The following is a 19253-nucleotide window of genomic DNA, read 5'->3' as shown; positions in this document are numbered from 1 at the left end:
AGGAGCTTGCATCATGACGCCTTGCAGAACCAAAAACAACAACCCCAACATCAAACCCCCCCCACCCCCCACCCTGCACCCCTGCGTAAGCTCTAAAGTGCCCCCCAACTTGCAGTGTGCCTGTCGCCCCTTATAAAACTAGTCTACGGAAAGAACCCCAGAGGAGGAAAAGCTCCCCTACCGCCCCCGCCACCCCCCGGACTGTCAACCTCCCGGAGGGATCGGAGTCGTGATACTTCAGTCCCGGGTCAATGTTCATCACCGGCACCATCCGCGCCACCAGAGCGTTCCACGCCATGCCGCCCTTGGGGCAGAGTGTCCAACCAGTCTCCGACCATGTCGGGTGCCTCAAAAAAGAAAGTTCGCTCTTCGAACACCACCCGCAACCTTGCAGGAAAGAGCATGGCATATTTTAGTCCCATCTCACGCAGTCTCCTCTTGACCGCCATGAAGCCTTGCCGCTGCTTTTGCACCATCTGAGTGAAGTCCGGATAAAAGCTTACAGTAGTGTTCTGGAATGGCAGCGGGCCGGCCATCCGCGATGCTTGTAGTATGGCATCTCGATCCCTGAAATTAAAGATCCGGGCGACAATCGGCCTTGGTGGGGCCCCCACCTTAGGCCTCCCGCCAGGGACTCTATGGGCCCGTTCGACGGTGAAGAACTTGCTAAGGCCTTTGGGTGCCAGATGGTTCACCACCAGGTCCTCCACGAACAGGTCCACCGACTGCTCCTCCGAATTTTCCGGGACCCCAATGATGCGGACGTTGTTGCGCCTAGCACGGCCTTCGAAGTCCTCCAACCGGCGGGCGAAGTGATCATTTGCTGCCCGGAGAGTACGGACTTCCTGCTGGAGGCCGGAGACATCGCCCAGGAGGCCGGCAGTCTTGAGGTCCAAGGACTGAACCCGCTCATTAGTTTTGCCGAGGTCGGCCCGAACCAGGTTGACATCTATCGATATGGCATCCACTTTTTGTGCCAGGGTCTCCAATTGCTGCCCAATCGAGGACTTCATCCCTTCGATGGCCCCCATGATGTCCTGCAGGGTTAATTCTCTGGAGGGGGACGCCGCGTCCTTCGAGGCTTCCGACGTCGGGCCCGATTCTCCCGGGGACCCCCTCTGATGGGCATAGCGATCCATGGTATTAGTCTGGGTGGAGGTGCCCCGCCTGGTGTTCTTGGGCTTCAGCTTTTCGGCGTCCGACCTGGTCGACATCTCAATCCGCCGTGTAGACAATCTCCTGGCCCGTGCAGGGTAAATGGGCATGCAACCAGTGGCTGGCGCCGCGCACGCCCCGTCCCGGGCGCCCTGGAGACTGGAAGGCGAAATCGAAAGTGAAGTCCCCTCCACCTCCGACGACTCCTCCCCGACCAGGCCGCTGTTGTTCAATTAGGGCACGGGCACTGTGCCAACGCAAGTCCCGGGCACCGTGCGGGGATTAGGCCCCAAACTTCCAGGCAGTATAACTTCGGTCTCCGGTGGGCGATTTCGACCCGGACAACGGTTCCCGCCTCAGCAGCAGATCCTCTCCAATAGTCCGGGCATCAAGTACAGGATAATAGACAGGATAGATGCCGGAGGGAGCGAGGGTCTCGGGAGCTCTAGGCTCACGCGGCCATCTTGATCACGCGCTAAGCTCCTCCCTGAGATATACGATTTTTGAAGAATATTTAAAGATTGCAGAAATCGACACTTACAACAAATTTCACAGAAAAACAGTCAATGGTTTCCTATGGAAGAAAATTGTGTTGAGGGTAAGTACAGTTGTAAGTATTTTTCAGAGTCAGTGCTGGACACCAAGATCCAGCACTGGGAGCTCATTTAAGAGCAGGTGAGTAAATTCGTTTTTGTCACTCGGCTGATTTTTGGTGAATATTTGAAGATTTGAAAAGTCCACACTTAAAAGAAATTTCAGGAAAAGACAGTCAATGTTACCCTATGAGGAAAATAGAGTTTGCGGTTTAAGGGTAAGTACTCGACTGGCAGAGTTGAGGTTCTGGGCATAGACTCAGGGGTCTCCCAGGGTCAGGTAGGTACAGTTGGTTCACCCTCAGCGGCTCTAGGGCGGCCGGGTGCAGAGAGTTAGGCCCAATGTTATCCTATGAGGGATAGGGGGGGGGCCTTGGTTGGTGGCTGCTGAAGGGCAAGCCACGTGGCTGTGGGAGCTGGGCTACTGGTCACTTACTCAGGGCAAGTGGGGAAGTAGGTAGGTGTAGAGTTCTCACTGCCAGGGCCACTCGGGCGGCTGGGTGCAGGGTGCTTTTGAGCCTTCGGGCGCTCAATTGATTTCAATCGGAAATCTCTGGTTTAGAAAGACTGCAAGCTCAGGGACGAGGACTCTTCAGGTGCCACCACCACTTCGAGAGGTAAGTTGGGTAGTTGGAGGATAGGTAGGTACCCCGGGATTGGGCACAGGGGGCCGTGGGGCGCCGCGTGCAAGGGTGCCTTTAGGTGTCGGGAAATCTTACCCTCTGTTGATCGCGGTTGGGGGGGGGGGGGCGGCACTTGTTCTGAGGCTGCAGGCTTCTTCAGGAGTGTCGAGGTAGGTCCTTGGGTCCCGGACTTGGGGTCACAGTCGCCGTGGGGTCGTCCTCGGGGTCTTTGTTCACTCCGGCACTGGCCAGGCTCGGCTGGTGCAGAGTGTGCTGGGTTCGCGGTTCCGGGCTGCTGCCAGGGGTTAGAGGTAGGTTTCAAGTAGAGCCTCTACTCATGGGAGTCCCAGGGGCTTAGAGCCAAAGGGTAGCCATGTCCTCCGGGGTTGGTGAGGTTGCTAGCCACAAGAGATGCCGGGCTGGAGCAGGAGCAGGTTCGAGGGTCGACGGGCCGGTAGGGCTGGGGCCAAAGCAGTTGGTGTCTTCCTCCTTTTCAGCAGCTGCAGGGCAGGTCTTCTTTCTTCTTGCTCTTCGTAGTTTTGAATCTGGGGAAGGAAGGTTCAGGGTGCCCCTAAATACTAGATTTAGGGGCGTTACAGGTAGGTGAAGGGCAGGGGCCAATGGGTCCCTGTCCTGGGGTGGGTACACCCCCCTATCCTGCCTCTCTCCTGTGGGAGGGGGCAGGAGCCTAGTCCTGATTGGGCAGGTCTTCCCATCTTCAAGATGGCGAGAGCCCGGAGATGTGCTTCACCTCGCCTCCCCCACCTGAGGGGTGGGGTTGGCAGGCTGGCACATCCCCTGTCCTTTTTTGGGGTTTCCTGCCAAGCTTCCCGCCAGAGTGGGGGGTTGCAGTGGCCTGGGGAAGCTCACAGAGGCGGCATGCCTTTGATGCTTCCCCCTGCCCATCCTGGGGGAGGAGATTTAGCACCTCGCCCAGGATGTGCATTGTTGCAGACCCAGGAGAGCAGGGGCTCTCCTACCCAGGGGTCCAGCAACATGTCTGCTGTGTGGCAGCCTAGGCAGCCTCAGAACAGACGTGGATTGTAGGTTTAGGTTTCAGGGGGCCTCTCTAAGATGCCCTGTGTGGTGTTTTGTACATTAAATCACACACTGGCATCAGTGTGGATTTAATGTGCTGAGCAGTTTGATACCAAACCTCAGTCTTCAGTGCTGCCATTATGGTGCTGTGGAGTTTGTGTTTGACAAGCTCCCAGCACCATATACTCTTAGCTGGCAGCACTGCACTTACAGGACCCAGGAATGGACCTGGGTACTGTAGGGGCACAGGGCTCCTGCCTCTGTGCCCACACCACTGGCATAGGGCACCCAGCTAGAGGGGTGGCTGATGTATGCCAGGGCAGTGTAGGTTGTGGGCATGGCACACCGGGATGTGTGCCATGTCGACTCTGTTTTGTCTTGTATCCAGACACTCACCCTGCAAGAGCAGTGTGTGGGTGTTAGCGCTTTTTTTGATTTCCATTAGTGCCTGTATTTTTCAGCTTGTGTCCTTCCTGTTTGCCCGCCCACCTCGCCGCCCTCAGTCTTCCCTCCCCGCCACCACTGCAGACCCCGCCCCTTTTTCCCTTCTGTTCCCTCCCCGCTCCCGCCTCCCAGCTGCTCCGCCCACCCGCGCACTTGGCCTTTATATGGCGACCGTGCGACACAGGTGAGTGTGACCCACTTGTGGGACACCCCCGCGCCGCACGGCCACCAGCTGCTGCGTGTGCCCCTTAGCCTGTCCCTGCCTCGCTGCCTGCCTCGCCGCCGGCTGACTCTGTTGTCGTTTGTTTTGTCTTTGTTTTGTTCGCCATTTGTGCTTGTTAAATTGTATTTCTTGCCCGTGTTAGCGCTTTTTTTGATTTCCATTAGTGCCTGTATTTTTCAGCTTGTGTCCTTCCTGTTTGCCCGCCTACCTCGCCGCCCTCCGTCTTCCCTCCCCGCTCCCCGCTTCCCGCCACCACCGCAGACCCCGCCCCTTTTTTCCTTCTGTTCCCTCCCCGCTCCCGCCTCCCAGCTGCTCCGCCCACCCGCGCACTTGGCCTTTATATGGCGACCGTGCGACACAGGTGAGTGTGACCCACTTGTGGGACACCCCCGCGCCGCACGGCCACCAGCTGCTGCGTGTGCCCCTTAGCCTGTCCCTGCCTCGCTGCCTGCCTCGCCGCCGGCTGACTCTGTTGTCGTTTGTTTTGTCTTTGTTTTGTTCGCCATTTGTGCTTGTTAAATTGTATTTCTTGCCCGCGTTAGCGCTTTTTTTGATTTCCATTAGTGCCTGTATTTTTCAGCTTGTGTCCTTCCTGTTTGCCCGCCTACCTCGCCGCCCTCCGTCTTCCCTCCCCGCTCCCCGCTTCCCGCCACCACCGCAGACCCCGCCCCTTTTTTCCTTCTGTTCCCTCCCCGCTCCCGCCTCCCAGCTGCTCCGCCCACCCGCGCACTTCGCCTTTATATGGCGACCGTGCGAACGCGCAGCGGTCACGCGCAGCGGGCGCGCCGATTGTGCGCCGAAGGCGCGCCAAAGGTAAGCCCGTCTGTGCGCGACCGGATCGCGCCCAGCGCCAGGACCCCTGGCCCCCGTAGACCCCGACCGACCCGCCTGACGTACTCCGCCGCCACCCTCATCGCTCTCAACTCCGGCCGACTCCCAGAATGCCACCAAGCCACACCACGACGCACCCACGGACCCTTCAGCTGCCACGCCTGCAAATTCACCTGCATCCGGACCTGCCTCACACCAGCACCCGCCAAGTCGAACACCAGCAGCACCCACCTCAAGTGCATCCTGCTCAACACCCGCTCCGTCCACAGACACGCCATCGAACTCTGGAACCTCCTAGACGCCACAGCCCCTGACGTTGCCTTCCTCACGGAGACCTGGATGAACGCCTCTTCAGCTCCCGACATCGCCATCGCTATCCCAGAGGGCTACAAGATCGTCCGGAGGGACCGCAACGCCAACCAGATGGGAGGAGGCATCGCCATCATCCACAAGAACACCATCCGTCTCACGACCAGCACCGACAACACCCTGACCACCGCCGAACACCTGCATTTCCATATCCACACCACCCTCAGAGGCACCCTGATCTACCGACCCCCTGGACCACGCACACAATTCAGCGAGGACATCGCCGACTTCGTCAGCCCGCATGCCCTCCCCTCCTCTGACTACATCCTCCTGGGGGACCTCAACTTCCACCTGGAGAACAACAACGACCGCAACACCACCACCCTGCTGGACAACCTCGCCAACCTGGGACTCAAGCAACTGGTGTCCACCCCCACCCACCTCGCCGGACACACACTCGACGCAGTCTTCTCTTCCAGCACAGACATAGACTTCAGCCACGCCACAGAGCTTCAATGGACGGACCACAGCTGCGTCCACTTCACCTTCAAGAGAACGACGACCCACCACCACCAGCAACAGGCCGCCCGCAGAAGCTGGAACAAGATCACGGCAGACCAGCTCGCCACCTCCCTGAGCCAGCACCCTCCTGCCAGCTCTGCAAACCCCAGCCAGGCCGGCGACAACCTCACGAAGTGGATCAGCATCTGCGCGGACGAGCTCGCCCCGCTGAGGACCCCGCCCAGCAGACCCGGCAGCAAGAAAGCCCCGTGGTTCACCGACAAACTCAAGAGCTCCAAGAAGAACTGCCGAGCCCTCGAAAGTCTGGAGAAGGGAACCTACACCGGACAACAGGACCTCCTTCAAGCTTGCCACCCGGAAGCACCACCAGCTGATCCGCGCCACCAAGAAAACAGCATTCAAGGAACGGTTGGACAACAACGCACACAACTGCAAGGAACTCTTCAACATCGTGAAAGAGCTTTCCAACCCCAGCGCAGGAAACAACGACATCACCCCATCGCAAGACCTCTGCAACTCCCTCGCTTCATACTTCCACAACAAGATCGCGGACATACACAACAGCTTCAACAACCAACCAACGCACACCATGACCGAACAATCACCCCCCACCACCACCCTCCACGCCTGGACCCCGATCAGCACCGAAGACACCATCCGCACGATGAACTCCATCCACTCCGGATCACCGACCGACCCCTGCCCTCACCACGTCTTCAACAAGGCCGACGCTGTCATCGCACCCCACCTGCGAGACATCATCAACACATCTTTCGACACCGCCACCTTCCCTGAGAGCTGGAAACACGCCGAACTCAGCGCTCTACTCAAGAAACCAACAGCGGACCCCACCGAACTCAAGAACTACCGCCCCATCTCGCTCCTCCCGTTTCCAGCCAAAGTCATCGAGAAGACCGTCAACAAGCAGATGGCCGCCTTCCTCGAGACGAACGGATCCCTCGACCCCTCACAGTCGGGCTTCCGAGCCAATCACAACACCGAGACCGCCCTCATCGCCGCCACCGATGACATCCGAGCCCTGATGGAGAAACAGCGGCCCTCATCCTCCTAGACCTCTCCGCGGCATTCAACACGGTCTGCCACCACACCCTAGTACAGCGCCTCAGCAACATCGGAATCCAGGACAAGGCGCTGGAATGGATCATCTCCTTCCTCGACGGAAGAACACAGAGTCCGCCTACCACCGTACAAGTCAGAGGCCTCCGAAGTCATCTGCGGCGTCCCTCAAGGATCATCTCTGAGCCCCACCCTCTTCAACGTCTACATGAGCCCCCTCGCGGCCATCGTACGCAAACACAACCTCAGCATAATCTCCTACGCCGACTACACCTAGCTGATCCTCTCCCTGACCAACGACCCCGCCTCCGCCAGAGCCAACCTGCACGAAGGGATGAAAGAGGTAGCCGAGTGGATGACGACCAGCCGCCTGAAACTGAACTCTGACAAGACAGAGGTCCTCATCCTGGGCTCTTCCCCCTCCGCCTGGGACGACTCCTGGTGGCCTCCCGCCCTGGGCACCGCACCCAAACCGACAGACCATGCACGCAACCTGGGCTTCATCCTGGACTCCTCCCTCTCCATGACCAGGCAAGTCAACAACGTCTCCTCGGCGTGCTTCAACATCCTACGCATGCTACGGAAGATCTTCCGGTGGATCCCCACCGAGACCAGGAAGACCGTCACCCAGGCCCTCGTCACCAGCCGACTGGACTACGGCAACGCCCTCTACGCCGGCACCACCGCCAAGCTCCAGAAGAGACTCCAGCGGATCCAGAACGCCTCAGCCAGACTCATCCTCGACATCCCACGAACCAGCCACATCACCGGACATCTGAGAGACCTTCACTGGCTCCCCGTCAACAAAAGAATCACCTTCCGCCTCCTCACCCACGCACACAAAGCCCTACACAACCAAGGCCCGAGCTACCTCAACAGCCGGATCAACTTCTACGCTCCCAAACGCCACCTCCGATCAGCCAACCACGCCCTCGCCGCCGTCCCCCGCATCCGAAGAGCGACTACAGGAGGAAGATCCTTCTCCTACCTGGCCGCCAAGACCTGGAACTCCCTCCCGACCGACCTGCGCCTGACCCAAGACCACCTCTCCTTCAGGAAGAAGCTGAAGACCTGGCTGTTCGAGCAGTAGCGGCACCCCCCCCCACCCCCACCCCCAGCGCCTTGAGACCCTACGGGTATGTAGCGCGCTCTATAAGTGTCACTGATTGATTAGGGTACAGGGCCTCTAAGGGTGGCACAAGGAGTGCAGCAGCCCTTAGAGGCCTTCCCTGGTCACAAGGCCCTGGGTACCATTTACCAGGGGCTGACATGCCGCCAGGGTTTGCCAATTTGGGTTTTGGCTGTTAGGCAGTTTTTTAGGGAAGGAACACAGGCCCTGGGCACCTGATTGGCAGAAGCCCAGAGCACAACAAGGAAAAGTGCATCAGCTATTAGGCAAAAAAGGGGGGGTTACTGCAACAGAAACCCACTTTCTTACAGTGACCAACTCTTTGTGGGGTTCGTTGGATCAAAGCGGTCATACAGTGCAGGGGAGGACTATCTCAATATGGGTCGTCCTCTGCATTAAAATGTGTTATGCTCTAGCCAAAAAGCAGCGTCCTGAAGGCTTATGGGCTCGTTTCCAACAGAGCTAAGGCTGCTACCACACAGGCATCCCTATAAATATGTACCAAATCCTACTGTCTGGACATTCAAGTCTGAAGGGATGGCTTTTTAGGCCACTCTGTCCTTCAGGACTTCCTGGTCTAACCTTGTCCGCAGTCCCTCCTATCAGATGGACAAATTACTTGCCTTCAATAACTCCTTATCCTGTAGAGACATGATCTAGCCTCATTCCTTACCTACCCACCCGTCCTCCCTGCACTGCGGACAGGTTTCTAGGGTCAGGGACGATCCCTTTCAGGGCCACAGTTCTAAACGCCACTGTCAGTGCAATTCATGGCTCCACATGAAGACGTCACGCTGAGAGGACCATTGCCACTTACCGTGTGCAAGGGTATTGCTCGAGGAAGTCTTCTGGATCCAGCCTGGCACCTGGGAAACTCAAGGGTAAGGAATCTGTGGCTGGATCATGTCTCTAACCGAGAAGACGTTACCAAAGGTAAGTCATTTCTCCATAGTGTCTTTGAGAAAGTGCCTATAGTCTATTGATGTGGTTTTGATAGTAATGTACAGGGTCCCTGCCAACCAGGTCCCCTCTGCCAGTGCTCCTTCCCTGAAAACATATCCACAGTTGGTACTTCTGCCCCTGTCAGTCCCTAGTAAGTGGGAACCCGAATACCTAGGGCCTAGGAGCTGCACAAGGTCCCTTCGGGCCCCCTCACTAGGACACTGCCACTGCATGCCCCTGTAAGTTGAACAACTAGAAAGTTGACGTTGCAGCCTGCCTGGATGCCAAGCTAGCCAGCATTGCCTGAAGTTATAGGGAAGTCACTCCTTTAGCAGGCCTTACAGTCCTAGTGCAGGATGCACTATACCACAGGTGAGGGTATATCTGCATAAGTAGATTTTGTCCTACAATACTTGAGCCAATTCTTAAATATCGTAAGTTCCAGGGAAGCCATAAGGAGTACATGGGCTGGCAACTCGACAACTTGAGTTTCTCTACACCATGATGGCTTCACTGAAACCAGGAGTATTTGGTACCAAAATACTCCTTGTAATAAATCCACACTGATGAGTTAGATTAATTAAACCATCTACTGACCCTAGAGTGGTCACTTACTGGCTTTTGGCAGCCTGCCTGCTGCATACAGACCTGTTTCTGGACCCCTGGATGCGGAGCCTCTGCTCTGACACCAGAAACAATGCTCATCCTGGGTAGAGGTGTCACACATCCTTCCCAGGATGGGCCCAGTGCTTGAAGGGGAAGCTTCAAAGGCCTGCAGCCTCGGTAATGCGACTCTCCACCCCCCCCCCCCCCCCCCCCCCCCCTTCCCGCCTCCCCCCCCCAGCCTCTGCTGTTAGCAGCAGATGGCTGCCCCTGGTTTACAACCCCGATTTGGGCAGAAAATGGGCGGGAAAACTTAAGAGCTAGGAGGTTTGCTCCGATCTGCCAACTCCACCCTTCAGGCGTAAGAGACGAAGTTAAGCACGTTTTTTCAGTCTCTCCATCTTGAAGATGAGGGACTCCTCCAGTCAGGGCTAGGTCTATTTCCCCTCCCACAGTAGGGGGGCATAATATCGGCTGTACTCACCCCTGGTAAGGTGCCCATTTGCTCTACCTGCTACTTCCCTAAATTTGTTATTTCGGTGGCTCCCCCAGACCTAGAAACTAGCTGCAATCTAAGCAGGACGAAGACGCCGTGCAGCGAAGCCTGAAGACGACTGACTTTTCCCCAGCCCTACCGGCCTGTCTCCAGCTTCCAAGACCCTGCACGAAGACTCTTGTCCTTCAGCCAGTGACTTCCAGAAATCAGAGGAGGACTGCCTGCACTTTGAAAAGACCGAACTCCAGAGGACAGTGGTTCTGTACCCAAGAAACCAACACAAAGGACTCCGGTGCCCTGCGGATTCAAGAGTCCTGCCCACTCTGTACCAAACACCTCTGGCCAGTGGCCAGGTGGCCCACTGATCCAGAACAGGTTCCCTAACGATCCTGACCTCAAGTCCAGCGTTGGTTGACCCCCCACCTGGACTCCACGATGACACCTGCAGCCTGAATCCAGAGCCTCTCCCTGACTGCTACTGGCTCCAGTAAGAAGACTGACATCTGAAGGCACCCCTACACCCAAAGCCCCTGGGCCTTGCTGAGCTGAATCGTCGGCCGTATGACCCTCTACACATCTCTACTTATCTCTACCGTCTTTGGTCTCCCTCCTCCAAACTCCGTTGCAACTGCTACAGCCTGCTTGTTGAAAGCAAAAGCTCCATTGAAAAGCATTGGGCGCCTGATCCTGAAATAGCACCCTGCACATAGCTGCCCATGTGCCTTGGTGGTGTATGTTTGTTGCCTCCTTGTGGCCCCACCCGTGCCCACTTTTAACTTCCAAAGCTTGGCCCCTGCAACCTACCTACTTACCTGCAAGCAATGTGGCTTTGAGCACCCCCAGTCTCCATTGAAACTAATTTAGCCAAACTCAGATTTTGAGCTCTGCACCAGTTCACCCCGTGCCTTTGGTGGTGCAGTTTTTGTACTCACCTGACCCTTGGCTCTTGCTGACCTTTGGTCCCGAAGACTGGAACTGTAAGTTGTGTACCTGTTTAACCGCATTTTTGTTTTCCTTCATAGTATAAAATTGCACCGTGTCGACTCTTTAAAGTGAAAAGTATTTTTAATTGAAAACCTACTTACCTTATTGCGAAGATCTTGGTCTTAAGTTACAAGCAAAGCTTATTTTTCTAAAATTGGTGTGGTCTCCTTTTTGAGTCCTGTGTCAGTTATTGAACAATGTTGTGCAATAAATGTTTTGCACTTCTGTGTTAGGCTTGCTTGCCCACACTTCCACTAATGGAGCACTTTGGGTTTTACAGTGAGCCCGCTACACTTTTGGGGAACCCCTGGACTCTGTACATGGTATAACCACCCTGCGACATACCATATAAAGAGCCAGCTTCGTACAGTGTCCCAACAAATTATAGACCAATTTCGTAATTGTTTAAATACTTTTTTTGATGTGCACATGGTCCCAATGAGGACTGCTCCTATTTCGAGAAAGTCCAAAGGTGTTTAGTAAATCCTCGAAACCTTGAAATGAAGTTTAGAGAAACTGAAATGAATCCTTAACTGAATGGAGCCAGTGAAAAAAGGAAGCTACAGACATGACCAGAAGGGAATAAATGAAGGAGGAGAAAAGCAAGTTCTTGATAAGATGTAGATGGGGTATTGAGCAGCTAGGAAATCTGTCAGAACTGCCGTATTTCATGGTTGTCTTGGTGGCATAAAATGTCATAGAGCTTGAAATGGCAGATGCAGGTAATAGAAGCAAGTTCAGAAAGAAGTGGAGGGACCCATGATTAGTACTAGATGGGGAGAACCGATGCCACCTGTGGAAGGGTGGCATTTGGTAATCAGCTAGATGAGTGAACAAGCCTGAAGGCAGTGGAATGGAAAAGCAAGGAAACGCTTGGTTGGGATATTTCTAGTTGAGTAAAACTGTAGTGTGAGGTTAGTATACTTCCTTTTTTTATTAGTGTCCAATTCTTTAATATTCATGTGAAAGAATTTTGGTTTTCTTTGTGATCTTAGGCACAACTCGTGATTTTCTGTTTTCCCACTTTGTACTTTAAGGGACTTTTGGATCTGATGATTGCAGAAGAAGAGTCCCTAAAAGAGCGCCTTATCAAAAGCATTGACGTATGTCGTAGAGAGCTGGACATGCTGTGCCGTGAGCTCATGCTGCCATCATTTGAAGTAAGCTCTTAAAGAAACCTTTCAGACTACTAGATTTTAACCTTCAAGAATCATGGCTCCTTTGATCATTGTTGTTTGCCGCCTTGTTGACTTGTCTTGTAAATGTTCTGTGATTTTGCAATTTATATGGCAATGACTGAGTGTTTGTCGGCGTGTTCACTAACACGTATAGCAGTCATAAACTGAGCAGCGCATAATGGAAACTTTGTATGCAAGACCTACAAGGTATGTATTCGACAGTTTACCTATTTATTGTTGAAGCCCTATTGTTTTCCAATACAGCATAGAGAGTGGACTTTGGGCCAGTTTGTCTGTTCCCTGCTCCTTATTGTTTTTCTTGCCTATTCTTGTGTTTGTCCTATCCCTGGAGTATTTCTTCTTTACTTAATTTATGACTGGATGACATGTATCCTTTCTTTGCTGAAAAGAGCAATTTTTTATTTTTTCCCCCCCCCACTTTTTGCCTTGTCAGCCCAACTCCCTCCCCTCCATGCTTTCCAGTTGCTCCCAATTTTGTTCCTTTTCCACCTTTGCCATAATATTTTCTTTCAATCCCTTGTACGAGAGAATGACAGCTGCACACTGTTTCCAGACTGCTAGTTTCCCAACTGGAATTGCTGACCATTGCTTGCAGTCCCTCTCCTTCATGGTTTATTTTGTATTTTGATTTTATTCCTGTGCTCTGCTTCCAGGCAGTTTGCTTCTCTGGTCTTGAATTTACCAGTGTATGACTTTAAAGCATCTAGGATTGGTAAATTAAAATGCTGATGGTGTCATGTGTGCACATTACGATTGGACTTTTTTCGGTGACTTTTCTTAGAGGAAAAGCTTTTCCAGATGGCTGACTTTGCATGTCTGCATGTTTTCTTGGGGGAGTTTTATGAAGCTTGAACTACACTCAAAGGTATCCAAGCACTTTACATGAGCACCAGTTGCGTAACTGACAGCAAATAATTTGTTTTTTGTTGGGCATGGGGATTAAGTGATTTGCCCAGATTCACAGGATGTCCAGAGTTCCTGCCCAGGCTCAAACACGTGTTGTGACATAACCTAAGACTATCTTTCAATCATTTTATGCTCTTATTACCCTTCTTATTGTAAAAGTGGAGTAAGTAAAAATTAAAAAAAACCCTTGTAACATTAATTTCCGTTTTCTAGACAGATGATGATCAAACTATTCTTCAACTGGAAAAAGACTTGCGCACCAGGGTAGAAGTCCTGTTAAAACAGAAGAAGGAGAGACAGGCTGAGCTGACCACCCTGAGGCAACGAGATGAAGAATTGTGTAATATTTTGTGTACACCCCTTTATTTCATTGATGATCAAGCTGTCCCTAGCTTGGATGATCTGGACCAATATAGACGCCACTTAGCATCACTGGCTGAAGAAAAGGTACTTTTTTTTTTTTTTAGGTCCGTGCCTTAGAAACTGTATGTCCAGTGTTATTAATCTTCTGGATCTTCTGTTTTCAGATGTGTTCTGCAGTGGCAAATACTGTAGTATATACTTTCTTTTTTTTTTGTGTCAGCCTCTTTCAGCATTTGGCATATTTTGCTGTGGAGCCTTCAACCATTGCTTTGACATAATGTGAATACATTCTTGCATCAGCCCACGAGAATTTTTGACTCACTGTTTTTCTGTTGATTGTTTGGGTGTGTCCTCCTGCCTCCATGGAATGCTTAAAGGACACTTTTTTACTGTCAAATCAGTCAGCAAGGGGCTTGTTCGCATGGAGGAGTGAGTGCAAGCAAAAATCTCTTAACATGGGATGCTACAATCCAAATGTTGCATGACACATTACATGTATAATCTTCTACATGCATTGTATGCATAAAATCTTTGTTTTTTTACTGTGCTGCAGGCTTTAAATCTTTACTCATGGTTCAAAATGCAGGCCACTAGTGTTGCAATGCAAACAAGCATTTGCAAAGCCAATTGTTTCGACGTTTTCACCTTATGCTAGCCCAATCTACACAGCATGCAAACATCAAATCTGTTCACTTTGACTGAGTTTTTTGGTCTAGCTACAGACCGCATACGCGATTTACAATAGTACAATATTTCATTGGTATTACAGAAGCCCTTTTTAGCTATTGGCTTGTTTGTGCAAGTCCCCCTTTAGGTATGGGCTTTCTGGGCTGTCCATCACATTTTGCAGCAGTCTGTTTTCTGCAGTGCGGTTGGTCTTCTATTGATGCAGGGATAAAAAGTGTTACTGGCTTTTGTTGGTAATAGCATTGCTTTCTGCATGTGAAAGGTTATTTGGCAGCGTGAATCTTTTCAATATGCACATGCTTTGCCTTATTCCACCATCTAATGCTTTGGTCCAGAATTGTCCCTTTTTATATTTATTTTTTCCTTTCACAGGCATTGACCATGTGGTGTCCTGTCCATCCCCTATCACGTCGAACTGATGTCCCCTTGCATGGTCCTCTTCAGATTGTTTTTTTTTCATCCGTTGGGCTGGATCTGAGCTCTATAGTGCCTGATCCGCGACTGTAGGGTTATGAAGGAGAGTGACCAGATACATGGGGCCTGGTAGAAGGAGCACATCGAGACAGTGCAGACAATACAAAGAATCACCGAAAAGAGGTTATTGGCGCAGGGTTTTTCATTGAACCGGAGTTGCAATGGATCGAAAATACTCTTTAGGTTCTTTCCCGAGTACCACCATATGCTATCACAGAAAGACCAGAACCGGGTGAGCATACTGTGCTTTCCAAAGAACAAGAAGTCAAAAGGCGGCAAGCTTGCAAGGCGTTCCTTCACAGGATACTCAAAAGTAAGAGTGAAGCGACTGTCTGTGCACTATGCAATGATTCTGTTGAAGCATGGCTCACTGAAGGAACGGGTACTGTCCAGTGAAAGTATTTGTCTAGAAACCAAAGGGATTAGAAGTTAAGAGACTGCATACTTCGAAGCAATACTGCAAGGGCCCATCTGTTTGTGAAGCCCTCTTTCGATTCCAAGGATTAGTCCTAAGGACTGAATAGTCCTGCCCACGTGCAGGATCATGGAACACCTAAAACATATATATATATATATATATATATATATATATCTATCTATCTTCCCTTTGTACAAAGATACATTTACTTACGTTTGCAGCCTACAAAAAAGCTAAACATGAACAAATTGCATTTAATTTTCATTTAAAAAAAAAAAAAAAAAAGGCAATTGCGTAACATTTGTCACTAACCAGGAAACGTGCCAATAGAGAATATTTCACAAACATTTTTTTAAAGGAAATGAAGGGCCCGGTTAGCCAATAAACTGCAATACAAAGCATTTGAAAAACTTTCACTGTACCTTTTAAAGGCCTCACAATGCACCTTGTATCCCATCATACTCCACAGGTGACGGGTCAGTTAATTTTTCTAGCTGCTGGAAACATGTTCCTGGGGCACTAAGCTCTGCCTTTTTGGTTCTAAATCCATTGACAAAATTTCCGTAATCTTAACTACTTTTTGTTTGCTTCACTCGGTCATTAACACTTAGTGTAATATTTAAATCCTTTCCTGACTGGAAATACTGTTTTTCCCTGTCAGGATGCCTTTGCGCTTTGCATCCTGCTATTGGGAGGAAAAAGTCCAAGTCACAGCCACATGAATATCATCTGCCATAAACTTGCAGCTGCTGCCAAAGTTTTTCCACAAGAACTTTAAAAAGACTTCGAAGATCAGGCTGCATGAACTCCAAGAAAGAGGACCTAAAGCTGAGTTGTCTGAGGGCCATGGGGAAGGTCACTCTTCCATGAGTGTCCATCTGCTCCAAAGACGTTTGCGGAGTGGAGCCATTGAGAATCCCCATCGGAGGACCATGCAACGCACAAGAGGATCATCTGAGGGAGATCTACATTTCGTACTCTACCCGACAACCCATTAGAAGATCCAGTAGAAGGTCATGTTCTTGTCACAGAAGACTTTCTCCATCCTGGCCATCCACTACCTACTCGTATCTCCGAGACTATTCACAAACTGTCAGACTCGCCCCAAACAAGGGGCCCCAGTTGGACATTACAACCTGTAATGAGGTTATGATTGGAGGAGCAGTGAAGTTGAATATTATGATGCACACTACGACCAATTCAGCCTTTGGTTATATTCGAACTCCTCCATCAGTGGACGACAGAGGGGAGAGGTTGTGGTCTTGCGTCCAGAGCTGCCGACTTTGGAGCCTGGGAACCAGGTTCAAGCCTCTGCTCCGCTTCCTGTAATCCTGGGCAAATCACTTATTCTCCACATCCTTCTTAAAAAATTAATGTGTCCTTGTGTAACGTAACTGGTGCTCGTATGAAGCGCTCCAATATCTTCGGGTCGAGTTCATGCTAAATAAATCTGCAAAAAAACCCCTCATCCACTGGTTCTTGAATTGCTTGCACATGCAGTGAATCGGTTTCTCACAGCTACATCAATAAAGTCGGCACCTTCGAAGGCTCTCAAAGTACCAGCCACGGATCAGGACACTATTCCTGAGAGCAGACACTGCTGGACTTAGTCATTGTGGCCGAAGCAACGCAGTTCCATGCAGTAGCTTCTTTCTCTGTTCTACCAGACCGAGAATGAACTCTGCTGGACAGGAAAATATGTGGAATATCAACATAAACCATGAAAGCTTCCAGCCCCACTACTCTTTTGGGTAGATATTGCATATCTTTTTAGTATTCTCCCCAAATATTGTGACAAGCTAATGAAGTAAGACAGGAAAGACTTTCAAGAGGTCCTTAATGAGACCTGTTTCTTTCCAACCAGATCATTGGTACAGCAGCAGACTCTTCTGAGCTGGTGGAATATGCATACTGCCACAATATATGCATGAATGAAGCTTCAGGCTTGGACTAGTTGGGCTTAAACTAGAGGCACAGCAACAGCTCTCCAGTTTACCATTATCAGGAAATTCTCTTTAGCTCTCATGCAGGCGACTAAACTTGCATGAAGTCTGAGATTTAGACATTAAATGTTGTGGGCCAGCAAAATCAAAACCAAGAGTACTGAAGGAGGTACAAGCTCTACGACAGACATTTGTTTCCTCTGAGTTCAGACGCCTCTGGGCACATCAACAGCAACAACATAGACCGCCTTTCCACCCTCCTAAGGCCTTCAACCGCCTGCAGCCACAGGAAAAAATCTTTCCAAGTAACTTTTGCTTCCCTGTCCATCTCGCTGGTGGAGGGAAGCATAGTCCACCATCTACATGAGTGATAGATATTTTCTAAAGTGGAAATTCCTTCCTTCTATACCACCAAGTAAAACTTCGGCTTATCAGCAAGATATGCTGCTGAAGGAAGTCAACATCTTGGAACAGAAAAATGAGGTGGAGGTGGTTATTCCCAATACTCTCTTGTATGAAAAAGTCACCAACAGATGAGTTTAGACCTATTTTAGATCTCGGAATATGAACAAATACACATGGGTAGAAAAATTCAAGAAATTTGCTTTACACCAGAACTATCCTCTATTACATTCAGGGCACTAGATCTGTTCAATAGATGGCTACGTTTACGTTCCCGTAGTAAGAAGCATCTTATTCATTCACTTAAAGTGATCTACAGTCACTATTTGGAATAAAATCGGCTCCTCAAACCTTTGCAAAGTGTATGGCTTATCGCAGCACACCTGAGGCAAAACTATCTTTGGCTACAATTAACTAGATGACTGGCTAATAGGGGCCCAATGGGGCTAAGGGGGCCTAATGGGGCTAAGGGGGCCTTTGGTCAAGGACTGCTTGCAAGCAGGCCACTTGGCTGTGGGAGCGAAACTCATGGGGTACAGATGAGCACTGCAGGGGCCAACTGCCCCACAGGAGCTGTGGCGCAGGGGTGGCTGGGTGCAGCGTGCCAAGGAGGTGTCGGGGTGGGGGGGCCCTGTGGATTCCAATGGAGATCTCCGGTTCGGAAAAGATGCTTCAGGCTGTGTCAGGAAGGCTTCCTGAAGGCGACCACCTGCTTTAGAGATAAGCCTAGTTCTTAGGGATACCTGGATGCCGTTGGTTGGGCCACCCAAGGCCGTGGGTTGTCGGGTGCCGGTGTCTCTTTTGGTGTAGGGTCTTCTTACCAGCTCCAGTCGCGGTCTGGGAAGTGGAGGGGGGACTATTATGGTTGAGGCTGCAGGTGTCGGCTGGAAGCTGGAGTGAGGTCAGGGATCACCAGGTCTCAGGTCACGATAGCCTGGGTGACCTCCTCGTGGTGTAGGGGAACTTGAGCCGTCGGCGTCTGGTGCAGGGTGGTGCAAAATCGCTGAGCAGCATGTATCTGGATTCTGTGGCTAAGTCGGTCTCCCGTGAGCGCCGGACTTGCTCAACAGATGGTGCAGGACAGATCGTACGGGCGGCTGCTGGTCACACTGGGGTTCTGCTGTAGGCAGGTCTGAGTTGGGACAGGCTAATGGGTCCCTTCATTGTGGCAAATACACCCCCTATTATGCCACCCTCCAGTGGTAGGGGAGCATGAGCTTCTTCCTAATTGGCTGGGTCTCCTGATCTTCAAAATGGAGGGAACTGAGACGTGGGCTTTACCTCTCCTCCCTCACCTGAGGGGTGCTGTTGGCAAGGGTGGGCACACCTCTCCAGTTTTCCCGCCGATTATCCTGCCCAATGTGGGGGCCAGAACCAGTGGGAGCCAGTTGCAGGGGGCAGCAGAAGGCAGGAATAGCTTCCAAAGGCGGCAGGCATTTGAAGCTTCCTCTTCGTGGATCCAGCCCATCCTGGGGGAGGAGGCATGACACCTCTGCCCAGGATGGGCTTTGTTTCGGGACCCAAAAAGCGGAGGCTCTCTACCCAGGGTTCCAGAAACCTGTCTGGTGGTGGCAAATAGCGGGCAGCCATTCAGGAATCACACGATGGCTGGTAGTTTTTAGGGGCAGTGCATTTTACATTAAATCACACACTGGCATCAGTGTGGGTTTAATGTGCTGAGAAGTTTCTTACCAAACAACCCAGTTATTAGTAAAGCCAATATGGAGCTGCAAAGTTTGTAATGACCAACTCCCACACCATATACGCTTTATGGCTTTACTACACTTACAATGTCTGAGAATGGACTTGGACACTGTAGGGGTACAGGGCTCAGGCCACTGTACTCTCACCTAATATTTTACATGCCTTAGAATTCTTTGCTTATGTCTAGG

At 51.3% G+C, this 19253-nt stretch overlaps 1 protein-coding gene across 2 annotated transcripts in view; it reads left to right on the top strand.

The window, feature by feature from the left end:
* Positions 1–19253, top strand: part of PRC1 (protein regulator of cytokinesis 1) — a 558854-nt gene that overhangs the window by 67822 nt on the left and 471779 nt on the right. For both annotated transcript variants that reach the window (XM_085644386.1, XM_085644387.1), the window contains exons 3-4: positions 12007–12129; positions 13288–13521. In XM_085644386.1, the coding sequence (XP_085500512.1) occupies positions 12007–12129; positions 13288–13521 (357 nt within the window). The remainder of the gene's footprint in view (positions 1–12006; positions 12130–13287; positions 13522–19253) is intronic.

Source organism: Triturus cristatus, chromosome 3_1, assembly GCF_964204655.1.
Source record: "Triturus cristatus chromosome 3_1, aTriCri1.1, whole genome shotgun sequence".
NCBI lineage: Eukaryota > Metazoa > Chordata > Amphibia > Caudata > Salamandridae > Triturus > Triturus cristatus.
The sequence above is the reverse complement of the archived record's forward strand: the minus strand, read 5'-3'. Positions and strand labels throughout refer to the sequence as shown.